Source organism: Oryctolagus cuniculus, chromosome 17 (genome assembly GCF_051225735.1).
Source record: "Oryctolagus cuniculus isolate XC-2025 breed Fujian yellow rabbit chromosome 17, ASM5122573v1, whole genome shotgun sequence".
In the NCBI taxonomy this organism is placed as follows: Eukaryota; Metazoa; Chordata; class Mammalia; order Lagomorpha; family Leporidae; genus Oryctolagus; species Oryctolagus cuniculus.
This window is the reverse complement of record NC_142883.1, coordinates 63,363,363-63,375,960: the sequence shown is the minus strand read 5'-3', so window position 1 is coordinate 63,375,960 and position 12,598 is coordinate 63,363,363. Positions and strand designations below refer to the sequence as shown.

At 60.5% G+C, this 12,598-nt stretch overlaps 1 protein-coding gene across 1 annotated transcript in view; it reads right to left on the bottom strand.

The window, feature by feature from the left end:
- DRC3 (dynein regulatory complex subunit 3) overlaps positions 1–12,598 on the bottom strand; it is a 34,189-nt gene that overhangs the window by 1,364 nt on the left and 20,227 nt on the right. The window contains exons 11-14 of the mRNA XM_089317120.1: positions 8,984–9,112; positions 7,521–7,591; positions 6,554–6,677; positions 83–214 (exon numbers count right to left, since the gene is read on the bottom strand). Coding sequence (XP_089173246.1) covers positions 83–214; positions 6,554–6,677; positions 7,521–7,591; positions 8,984–9,112 — 456 coding nt within the window. The remainder of the gene's footprint in view (positions 1–82; positions 215–6,553; positions 6,678–7,520; positions 7,592–8,983; positions 9,113–12,598) is intronic.

Here is a 12,598-nt window from a genome sequence, read left to right as displayed (position 1 = left end):
ACCCCTGTTAGCCGCAGCCCTCGCGGCGGTGGGGGTGGGGTGGGGGTGGGAGGGGTCCAGCGCTGGCCCCGCGCGAGCTCACCTTGTCCACCAGTTGCGTGCACCAGGAGTTGATCCTGGTCACCAGCTCGTCCTCTCGGTTGTCAATCTTCAGCAGGTGAATGTCGTGCGAGGCCCCGACGGCGTTAACGATCGTGTCCTTGTCCACGAACAGCTGGGGGGGTGGGGAGGGGGGATCAGCACGCTGCTCCGAGCCCACCGAAGGGTCCCCCAGCCCTGCCTCGGCTGCCCCGGGCACCAGCAGGTGGTACCCCGCACCCTCCCTGGCTACCAGGGCAACCTCGCTCAGCACACCTGTTCCCATGATGCTCCCCTCCCTCGGGCACCGACAAGGCTCACCTGCCCCAAACCTCTGTCAGCCAGGTGGAGACCGCTGGTGGCCGGCGGAGGACAGCGGGAGCCCAAAGCCGCGGGTGCTTGCCCGCAGTTAGGCTACACTGCCTCTCACGTCCACAGCAACACACTTGGGAGTCCAGGAGGGGTCTCCTCTTGCCTGCCCTTGCTCCTGACCTTGGTTTTGCCTTACGAAAAGCTGCCAAGGGGCTGGCATTTGGTGTCGCAGAGAAGACACTGCTAGGGACACCTGCATCCCGTATCCTCCGTGCCGGGCAGCGCTCCTGACCCCAGCTTCCTGCTGAGGCAGACCCTGGGAGGCAGCAGTGACGGCTCCAGTCGTCGGGTGCCCACCAGCCTCGGCCTGGCCCGGCCTGGGCTGTTGTTGGGGTATAAACCAGCGAATAGGAAATCTCCGTTTCCCTGCCCAGCAAGTCAATAAAAATTTAAGACACAGCATGTTACGGCTCTGCATCTCATGTCGGGGTGCTGGTGTCAGTCCCAGGATCCCAGATTCCAATGCAGCTCCGTGCTGATGTGCCGAGGAAGGTAGTGGAGGGTGGCCCAAGTGCTTGGGCCCCTGCCACCCACGGGGGAGACCCAGAGGGCGCTCTGGGCTTCATCTTGGCCCAGCTGCACCTAATTTTTTTTTTTAATTTATTTGAAAGAGTTACACAGAGAGAGGAGAGGGAGAGAGAGGTCTTCCATTCACTGGTTCACCCTCCAACTGGCTGCAACAGCCAGAGCTGCACTGATTGGAAACCTGGAGCCAGGAGCTTCTTCCACGTCTCCCACACGGGTGCAGGGGCCCAAGGACTTGGGCCATCTTCTACTGCTTTCCCAGTCCATAGCAGAGAGCTGGATCAGAAGTGGAGCAGCCGGGTCTCGAACCGGCACCCATATGGGATGCTGGCACTGCAGGTGGTGGCTTTACCTGCTACACCACAGCGCCAGCCCCTGAGATGTCACTGTTTCTGCAAAAAATACTCTGGCCAGACAGGTCAGATGCATTTGCGAAAACCGGCACATCCCGGGCTGCTCCTGAAGATTCCCCAGGCCCAAGGGGTTCTGGGTCTCGGCAGAGTCTGGTGGGACAGAAACCGTTTTCACCTTGTCTGTCTCGCCTCCCTGACTGGTCTGGCCACGGCTCCTTCTCAGAGTGCATGCTAACTTCTGGGGTGCTGGTTTTCTGCACCGTGCCACATCGGGGGGACCAGGGGTTGGGGGGCCAGGTCAGCTGCCATGGGGCATGGGGCATCTGGACCCAGATAGCACAGTCGGGGAGAGAAATAAGAGGAAGTGACCAGGTTCCTTCTCTGTATGTCAGAAAGCCATGCCAGGTGGCAACAAGGGTTCAATGACAATCGCCGGTGCCGTGGCTCACTTGGCTAATCCTCCGCCTGTGGCGCCGGCACCCCGGGTTCTAGTCCCGGTTGCCCCTCTTCCAGTCCAGCTCTCTGCTGTGGCCCAGGAAGGCAGTGGAGGATGGCCCAAGTGCTTGGGCCCTGCACCCGCATGGGAGATCAGGAGGAAGCACCTGGCTCCTGGCTTCGGATTGGCGCAGTGCGGCTGTAGTGGCCATTTAGGAGGTGAACCAACAGAAGGAAGACCTTTCTCTCTGTCTCTCACTGTCTATAACTCTCTCTGTGTTTGTCTCTCTCTCTCACTGTCTAACTCTGCCTGGCCAAAAAAAAAAAAAAGACATACAATCTCAAGGCAGGCGTCTGGCGCAGCAGTTACGTCATCGCTTGGGATGCCCATGTTTCCATACTGGAGCGCCTGGTTCAAGTCCTGCCTACCCTGCCTCCCATCCAGCTCCTGGCTACTGCCCGTGCGTCCTGGGAGGACAGAGGTGGCTCAGGGACCCGGGTCCCTGCCACCCACGTGGGAGACCCCGATCGAATCCTGGGCTCGCGGCTTTGGCCTGGCCCAGCCCCAGTCGTGGGTCTTCGCGGGGAGTACTCCAGTATACTGATCACCCCACCGTTTCCCTCTCTTGCTCTCTCTCTGTCTCTGCCTTTCACATGAAAATGAAAAAAGAACAAGTGTGCCATCTGCCCACCAAGAGCCTCAGGCAAGGGCTCAGAAGTGGGCGTCCTGGTTATTCTAGAAATAGCCGCCAGCGCGTCAATCCGTCCTCCCGGCTCCTCCTTCACCCTGGGAAGTGGGTTGTCGTGGCTGCCCTCTGAAGCCAGGTGGAGCGATGGGTCTCCCCCGGAGCCCGAGCGCAGAGAGGGGCTCTGGAGAGGCCATGCGCCCGGCCGGCAGCCTGCTTGGATACCATGGCCTGCGTGCCGTTTGTAAGGGGCCAACGAAGGCAGCCTGGACCAAGGCGGTTAGGTAGGAATGGGAGCTGTCAGTTCTGGTCTCCAGGTGACCTGGAGGGGGCGGCCACTTCTGTTCTCTCCTGGACTGTGCTGTGCTTGGGATCGGGCTGGCCTCTGCTGCTCATACTGGAATTATTGTTATTTTTTTAAACATCTATTTGAAAGGCAGAGGTGGGTGGTGGGGGTGGAGGATGGTTTTCCATCTGCTTGTTCACTCCCCAAATGGCTGCAATGGCCAGAGCTGGGCCGGTCCGAAGCCAGGAGCCAGGGTCACCCATGTGGGTAGTAGGGGCCCAAGCACTCGGGCCATCCTCTGCTGCTTTCCCAGGTGCATTAGCAGAGAACTGGACTGGAAATGGAGCAGCTGGGACTCGAACCGGCGCCCCTATGGGATGCCAGTGTTGCAGGTGGAGGCTTAGCCCATTACACCATAGTGCCAGCCCCCTTTGTGGGCCAGCCCTTCCCCACCCCTGCGAGACAGTCTGCGTTGTTAGGGAGGGCCTGGCTCCTCCCGCCAAAACCTGCTTGCGAGGTAGAGCAGCAGCAGGCCCCGCCGGGGCTCTGAGCCTGTCCTGGTATCCTGTGCCCTGGGAGCTGGACACGCCCCTCCTCTGCCCCACCCCCCGGTCTCCAGTATGCCCCCGTACCCACAGCAGCCCAGGAGTAGTTCTTACGGAGAGACTGTTCCAGACTCCCCTGCAGCTGCTGCAGAGTTCCGGGGCGAGGCAGGGGCCACTGCTGCGCCACCCCCCGTCTGTCTGGGTCTCACGGCTGTGCAGATACATGTCTTCCCAAGCCACTGCTCAGGGGCGCTTCTGAGAGCTGGTACCCCACCCCCACCCCGGAGAGCCCCTGTGGTGCCGGCAATCAATCAGGTCATCCTATCCATCTCCCACCCCAGGGCGCCCAGGACCCCACAAGTCCTCACCCCCACCCACAAAGGAGCCGCTCAGCCTGATGGGGCAGGGACTTGTGCCAGGGGAGGGAGGCAGCCTCCTGGGCCCGGCTGGGGCTCCTCAGGCCTGCAGTCACTTGGGCCCTCCCTGGCCGCCAGCTCCAGGCGAGTCTAGCCCTAGGAACACAAATCCCTTCTTGAGAGACGGCCTCATCCATGGGACTCCACCGGGTGGCGCTCATCACCACGTAAGAGGAGCTCAATTTTTGCACAGTGGACATTGTTGCAAAATCTTGGGGTCAGGCTGGAGCTGTGGCGTAGTGGGTAAAGCCGCCCCCTGCAGTGTCCGCATCCCATATGGGCGCCAGTTTGAGTCCTGGCTGCTCCACTTCTGATCCAGCTCTCTGCTGTGGCCTGGGAAAGCAGTGGAAGATGGCCCAAGTCCTTGGGCCCCTGCACCTGCATGGGAGACCCGGAAGAAGCTCCTGGCTCCTGGCTTCAGATCAGCGCAGCTCCAGCAGTTGTGGCCAATTGGGGAGTGAACCAGCGGATAGAAGACCTCTCTCTCTCTCTCTCTCTCTCTCTCTCTCTCTCTCCCTCTCCTTCTCTAACTCTGACTTTCAAAAACAAACAAAAAAAAAGTGCAGTTTCACTTGAGGTCAAGTGGCCTGTGGGCTCAAGTCCAGCGCCTGGACGCCTCCCCCCCAACTGGAGTCCACAGTGAGGGTCCCCGTGGTGGCTCTACAGTGACAACAGCCCAGGCTCTGCTTCAGTCACCCTAGAGCCTGGTCCTTGAAAGCTCTGGCACCTCGGCCAGTACGCCCGACCTCTGCCAGCCCCAGGTGCACCTGCTGTCCCTCATCTGTAAACAAGGGTGATAGACAGGTCGGGTATGCCCCATGCAAAAGTGCCCAGGCCGGAAGTGCTTCCAGTTTTGAAGCTTTTTTTTTTTTTTTTTGAGATTCTTGAAATATCATTTGCATAGACTTTACCAGTTTGAACATCCCCAGTATGTGTATGTGTGTGTGGGGGGGGGGGGGATTCGTAAATCCAAAATGCTCCCAAAAGTGACAGTTTTCAAGGTGCCTACCGAAGCACCTCTGTGGGTGCAGTGAGTGACACGGATCATGGGGCCCTCGGGGGGGGGGGGCTCTGCACTGCCGGCTGCCTCGGTCAGCAGGTGCCACCCCAGGGTTCCCAGGCCTCACGAGCCGGCGGTAGATGGGTGGGAAGGGGGGCTGGCCACCGGAAGCACCAGCCCGGCCTGGTTCTCAGCCCTCGGCCTCCGGGACCCATGTTTCTGGCAGTGTTGCGGCCGTGGGAGCGAGCACCTGTCTGTCCTGTACCCACTGGGTGTCACAGAGCTGCGGCGGGGCGTGGCGGTCGGCATTGCTGTGTGGACGATTCCAGAGCGGGCTCTCTCTGGGGCAGCCTTGCCTCCCGGCTCCAGGAGGGTGGCACTCTCCTCTGCTGGCCCACAGCAGTCGGCTGGGGTTAACACTGTGGCGTAGCAGGCAAAGCCGCTACCTGCAGTGCCAGTATAACCTGTGGGCGCCAGTTTGAGTCCCGGCTGCTCCTCTTCTGATCCAGCTCCCTGCTAGGGCCTGGGAAAAGCATCAGCAGATGGCCCAAGTGCTGGGGCCCCTGCACCCACGTGGGAGACCCGGATGGAGTTCCAGGCTCCTGGCCCAGCCCTGGCCATTGCGACCACTTGGAGAGTGAACCAGTGGATAGACGATCTTACTCTCTGTCTCTCCCTCTCTGTGTAACTCTGACTTTCAAATCAAGAAATAAATCTTAAAAACACCGCCATCAACAACACACAGCACCATTCAGCTGTGGTTCGTGGCTGAGAGAGGCAAAGCCGGGGACAGAGAAGCCCTGTCCCCCATGCTGTCGGGCGTCTGTCTGTCTGTCTGTCTGGGACCGTGGGACAGAGGCTGTGTCTGCAGGAATCAGCCGAGCACGTGACAGAGGAGGGCGTGGTGCACACACCTGCACCATCTGGGGACGCCTCCCGGCTTCCATGCTGTGCCCCGTGCCCTGCTGCCCGCACAGAGAGACAGACAGAGGGAGACCCACCTACACCAGACAGCGAGGGATGGCAATGCAAGACAGAGACCCTGAGGGTGTCTCCTCCAAGGGGCGGACGCTGGAGCTGGGGTCTCAGGGGCACAGAGACCACAGGAAGAGCACACCGGAGAGCTGGACTCTCAGCTGCCCGGGAGATGGGACTGGCTCAGGCCGGGGCACTGGGAACCGGGCATGAGAAGGGCGAGAGGCAGTTGCTGACGCAGGGCAGGCCCGGTCATCGGCGTGTGGTGGGCTGCAGGAAGAGCTTGATCTAGGAGCCACAGGAAGCCATTAGCAGGCAACAGTGTCACAGGCTGGAGGGCAGCCCGAGAGGGTTCTTCTGGGGCTGAACGCACAGGGTGGCGGTGACTGGGCTTGGCGTGACCAGCAGGGCAGGGGAGAGAAGCTGAGAATGTGGAATGCCAGCAGCAGGCATGCCGGGACACCTTCCAGGCCCCGGGCCCTTCCTGTCAAAGCCTGGGCTTTGTCCCAAACACATACACAGGCCAGGGCTGTGTCTGCAGCTGGGCCCACCCGTGCACAGGCCCCGGGCAAGGAGCGGGGAGCCTGGGCTGCCTCTCGCTTCCTGCCCACGTCCATCCCTGGACCGGGCCGGTGGGAAGCGGGAGAACGTCCCGTTGTATCAGGAACCGTGCTGCTAAAAGTAAGACGACCTGCACGCGGGGGCCACCTCAGACGCGACACGTTTGTAGTGGTGTCTTGTAGAAAGTTCCAGAAGCCCCGGCCTGCTGGAAAACTGACGCCACCCCCTCCTCGCGCCCTCCTTGGCTGACGGCGCCCCCACCGGGCACCTGCTGCGGGCTTCCTGTCTGGGGGGGGAGCCCTCCCCCGCGGCCGCACTCACCGCTCGCACGTCGTCGGGCAGGTCCTCGTCCGGCTCGCCCTTGACCATCTTCTCCAGGGTGTTGATGGAGATCTCCAGCAGCTTCTCGTGGTGGTGGTTCTCCAGGTCCCGACACTGCGCCATCGTCCCGCCGGGAGTCAAGCAAAGGTCCCAGGACAGCTGGCCGGGGCTGCCCTGTGCCCCTGGGGTGGCGGCCGGGGCGGGGGTAGGGGCTCTAGCAGGTGCATGGCAGGCCGAGTGGCTCAGCCAGGGCCAGGCTGCCAGGGCCAAAGGTGGCTTCATCGCCTTCACTGCCCACAGGGTAGGAGGAGCTTAGGGGGCTGGGTGGGAGGTGCCTAAGACACTGGGTAGGAGGAGCTTAAGGGGCTGAGTGGGAGGTGCCTAGGGGACTGGGTAGGAGGAGCTTAAGGCACTGAGTGGAAGGTCTCTAAGACACTGGGTGGGAGGTGCCTAGGGGACTGAGTGGGAGGAGCTTAGGGGGCTGAGTGGGAGGTGCCTAGGGGACTGAGTGGGAGGAGCTTAGGGCACTGAGTGGAAGGTCTCTAAGACACTGGGTGGGAGGTACCTAGGGTACTGGGTGGGAGGAGCTTAGGGCATTGGGTGGGAGGTGCCTAAACACTGGGTAGGAGGAGCTTAGGGGGCTGAGTGGGAGGTGCCTAGGACACTGGGTAGGAGGAGCTTAGGACACTGAGTGGAAGGTCTCTGAGACACTGGGTGGGAGGTGCCTAGGGCACTGAGTGGGAGGAGCTTAAGGCATTGGGTGGGAGGTGCCTAGGGCACTGAGTGGGAGGTGCCTAAGATACTGATTGGGAGGAGCTTAGGGCACTGGGTGGGAGGGGTGAGGGCATGACCCTGCAGACGCTGCCGGCAAGGGGTCCTTGCTGGGTTTGCTTCACCCTTCCTGGCCCTCACTCCCCCTGGAGGCCAGGGCAGCCCTCCCTACCCTGGGCCGCAGCAGCTAGGATATAGGCTTTGCACGTTCTCAATGAAGAGCCCCACCAGGTCGACAATGTTCCTCTCAAACATGCTTATGGTCTCCTGGAAATGAGAACGCAGAGTCACTGTGCGTCTTCAGACGCCCAGCACCACGGCATAAACACCCTGGGGACCGAGCAGCCGCCTGCCCGCTCACACACCAGCCACCGTGCCCTCTCAGGCCCGACTCACTCATCGCCAGCACCCTCCGAAGTGTCATGTCGGTGCCCTGTGCCGGGCCCACCTGTCACAGCCTGACTCCTCTCAACCCCCCCCCCCATACACACACACACTCAACAGACAAACGCTGGAGGCAGCCCTCAGGGGCCGCGTCCCAGCTCCACCACTGTGTGTGACTCTGGGAAAGTCACCTGACCTCCCCGAGCCTCGACTTCCTCATCTGTGAAATGGGTTTCCCACAGAATGCTTTGCAGGCTGCTGAGCAGAGTGCCCCCCCCGCGCCATGAGCGCTGGCTGTTACCCCAGAACTCTCCCCATCAGTGTTGCTTCCTGCGCTTAGAAGGGCACAGAGGCCTACGTGGGGACTTCTGCTGGCTCCCTCTGGAGCGCGGACACCCCCCCCCCGCCCCGCCTGATCCGCGGTGGGCCGCAGCTGGTGCAGGTGCACAGGGGAGGGGGGAGGGGGCCGAGCGCGGGTCTGCAGGCCCAGCCGCTTCCTGGTAACACAAATAGGGCAGTGCCTGGGCTCCGGGAGACACGTGGATGTTGGAACGTGGTCTCCCTGCCTGGACTGCGTGGGAGAGCCGCGGCCCAGCCCTCCCCAGGGCCGCCAGCCGGCCAGCGCTCAGCTGCCTTTGCAAGTCCCCAGCTGGGGGGCGAGCCAGCCTCTGCCTGGGACGGGAAGGGGGGAATCCATCCCCCAGCGGCGGAGGAATCACTTGAGTATCGATTCGGCGCTACCTCTTGGCCCAGCCGTGGCAGCCCCTAATGAGGTTCCAGTCATTGTCACATCCCTTCCCACTCCGGGCCCGCGCTCCTCCTCCCGGGGAACACGCGAGGCTCGCCCGGCTGCTCCAGCAGCCATCCGGTATCATTTCTACCGCGTGCTGAGCGGCAGGTGCTTCGGTCTGGTCCCCAAGCTGCGTGCGCGCGCGTGAGAGTGGGGGTGGGGTGGCCCGCCTGGTCTCGTGGGCACCCGGCCCCGCTCCTGAGGTCGCATCAAAAACCCTTCCCCACGGAGGAAGCTCGGGGCTCTCCCAGGATGTGGGGGAGAAGGTGATGTGGGAAGGGGCTCACTCTTCAGTTCCCCTGCAAGGACCCCTTCCTGTCCTGAGTTTTTTAAATGGACGAAAAGCAGACGCCGGGCTGGCAGGCGCCGAGTGTGCAACAGGGGCGCGCGCCCAGGGTGGGTGGGTGGTCTGCGGGTCACAGGTGCGCGCGCAGCTGCGGGACCAGGTGGCACCTGCGCCCGCCCATCCCCCCGGCCCGCCTCACCTCCAGCTGCTCCGCCAGCTGCATCTCCAGGGTCATGAGCGCGTTGAACAGCTCGGTGATGTCCTGGTCGCACTCCGCGATCCTCTCCGCGGTGGGCAGCTCTGATGCCTCGCGGATGTTGCTTAGGCTCTGCGGGACAAAGCCAGGGCTTGAGCCAGCCGCGCGGGAGAGCTGAGGTTCCCCCCCGGCAGGTGCCAGCCTTGCGAGCTTGCAGAAGCCACCGGCCCTCTCCTGCCTCAGTTTCCCTGTCTGTAAAAGGGGAATGCTGAAGCACAGGCTCACGGGCACCAACCGGGGCTCGCCGCTGCTCGCGTGGGTTTCTGTCCCTGCGAGCAGGGCCAGGTGGAAGGTGCCGGGGCTCGGGGGGCTTCTGAGCGCAACCCCCTACGCCACACCACTTTGCCATGTGGATCGCTTTTGAGCCGAAGACACTTGAAGACTGCAGCTGCAAGAAGTCATCTGTCTCCTCCACTTTTTTACCTTGAAAGAGCAGGTGAGACGTGCCCTTTCCTGTGCCCCAAGAAGAAGCCATTGCTGTCCGCAGCAACCAGAGCTTGGAGGCGGGGGGCCAAGGGACCACTGCGCACGTGAGCCTTCTCTGTCCATTGGTCCTGCGCCGCCGTGCCCGGCCCTGGTCTAACCACACTGTTTTGGTCGTTTTCACAGGGTGCGGCTCTTTGTCCAATTTTGTGCTAAGATTCCAGCCCCAGCTGTGTCTTTGGGTCTTCCCGTTACTCTGGTGCGTAATATAGAGATCACTAAATAAAATGTACATGTGCACATCATGGAATAAAATGTGTATGCTTTTCCCCTCTTCATCTGTCTCGTGCAGGTTGCCTTTTTTTTTTTTTTTTTTTGGACAGGCAGAGTTAGTGAGAGAGAGAGACAGAGAGAAAGGTCTTCCTTCCGTTGGTTCACCCCCCAAATGGCCGCCATGGCCAGTGCTGCGCCGACCCGAAGCCAGGAGCCAGGTGCTTCTCCTGGTCTCCCATGGGGTGCAGGGCCACTGCACTCCCTGGCCACAGCAGAGAGCTGGCCTGGAAGAGGGGCAACCGGGACAGAATCCGGCGCCCCGACCGGGACTAGAACCTGGGGTGCCGGCGCCGCAGGTGGAGGATTAGCCTAGTGAGCCTCGGTGCCGGCCAGGTTGCATTTTTTAAAAAAATGTATTTGCTTTTATTTACTTGAGGGAGACACACACAGAAAGAGACAGAGAGAATGAGAGAGAGAGAGAGAGAGAGAGAGAATCTTCCATCCACTGGTGCACTCCCTAAATGCCCCCAACAGCCCTGGCTGGACCAGGCTGATGGCACGAGCCTGCAATGCCATCCAGGTCTCCCACACGGGTGACGGGGACGCCGGCACTTGAGCCATCAGCTGCTGCTGACTCCCAAGGTGAGCACAAGCAGGAACTGGACCGGAAGTGAAGTAGCTGGGACTCGAACCAGGCACCCTGATACGTGATAGCCTGACTCCAGCGGTGGCTTAACCTGCTGCTAACACGACACCTGGTCCTCAAGGTATTTCATTCTTGGTCCTGGTCAGAGACCCCTCCCCCCAAAGAGGGCAGACAAGCAATTTTGTCTGTCCTGTAATATCGGAGTCAGGTGGAGCCGAGCCCACGATGTGCAGTGTAAGCTTGGCACGGCCGCTTAGCGTCTCCCAGGCTTCCTGCGCTCACAGGGTCCTGGGGACCATGGGCCTTGTGCGGGAGGCCTGGCACACACCGTGGGCTCCAGGGGCTCCTATAGCAGGCACAGGTCAGGAGAGGTGCTGGACAGGGAAGAGGCAGCCGCACCCACAGGCAACCCCAGGGGGCAAGTGGGAGACGTGGATCCTGGACCCGTCTGGAGGGAGAGGGTGCTCTGGCAGGGGGAGAGAACGAGCCAGGCTGAGGGTGGCACTGCATGCCAGCTGTCACCAGGGAAGGCCCGGAACGCCCCCGGTGCCAGGTGCCACGTCCACTTGTCTCGTGGATGCTTGGCGTCAGTCCCGCCGGAGGACAGAGTAACTGGGCGTGATTCGGAGGGATGAGCGCTGTTCTCATCATGGTTTCCCCATCGGGAGAAAGACAGAGCTGGCTCCCTGACCTGATGGGAGGGAAGATTCCCATGAAAGACATAAACCCATGGGGGACCGGCGCTGTAGCGTAGCGGGTAAAGCCACTGCCTGCAGCGCCGGCATCACAAATGGGCACCAGTTCGAGTCCCAGCTGCTCCACTTCCAATCCAGCTCTCTGCTGTGGCCTGGGGAAGCAGTAGAAGATGGCTCAAGTCCTTGGGCCCCTGTACCCATGTGGGAGACCTGGAAGCAGCTCCTGGCTCCTGGCTTTGGATCAGCGCAGCCCTGGCTAGTGCGGCCAATTGGGAACCAATGGATGGAAGATTCTCTCTCTCTCTCTCTCTCTCTCTCTCTCTCTCTCTCTCTCTCTTCCTCTCCTCTCTGTGTAGCTCTTTCAAATAAATCTTTAAAAAAAAAGAAAGAAAGAAAGCAAACCATGGAAGGGCTAATAAAAGAACACGGGGTTTTTCCAATGATCTCTGAGTGAAGAATTCCTTCCCGAATACTAGCAACAAAACAGACTGACAAATACCACGTTAAAAAAATTAACACTGAGTGGCCAGGTGGGTGCTGGGTGCAGGAGTTGAGTCTCTGCTCGGGGTGCCCACCTCGCATACCCAAGTGCTAGGTTCGAGTTCCAGCTACTCCCCTTCTGATCCGGCTTCCTGCTGATACACACCCTGGGGAGCTGTTGGTGACCGATACAGCACGTGGGTCCCTGCCCCGCGTGGGAGATCCCAACTCAGCCAGACCCATACCTGGCTGAGGGGACATTTGGAGAGGGAACTAGCAGCAGGGATGGGGGACATTTTTTTCTGCCAAGGGCCTTTTGGGTATTTGTAATATCACTCATGGCCCATATGAAATTAATTAGCCTGCTATAGATCGACTGGATTTTGAGTCCTGCCTATGGTTGCCTCGGCAAGGCCAGACTTCATGATTTCGAGGGCCTTGTGTGGCCCCTGGGCTGGATGTTCCTCACCCCTCCAGTACGTGAAAGCTCTCTCTCTGTCCCCACCCCGCTTCAAATAAAGTGAAAATTGCAATAAAAATTGCAATGGTGAGATGCAACACAGACAAGATGGCAAGACGAACAGCAAAGTGGGGGAAATGTTTGCGACTCATCTCACGGAGACAGGGCTCACCTGGAAATCTCTAAAGCACTCTTACATGGTAAATTTTTTTTCTTTTTAAAGAAAGAGGCACAGAGAGTGAGAAAGACCGAGAAACCAAAAACCAAATAGAAAAAAAAAAATGGGTAAGGGCAAACACAGGCAGACGTAGTTGACAGAATAGGAGACAGCGATGGTTGGAGGACAGGTGCAGCTCGCCTTGCTCAGGAGAAAATAAAACGGCTCTGCGGGGCGCAGCTGGGCCACAAGCATTGTGGGAGTCACTGTGTACCAGTAGCAGGTGTTACGTGCAACGGGGAGGGGTAGGGGGCCTTCAGGGCCTGTGGGTCCTGGGATCTCCCCAGCAGTGGACTCTGAAACACCTGGGGAGCTCTGGCCAGCCCCAGTGCCCGCAGGCCACGCCCACAAGGCCTTCAAGGAG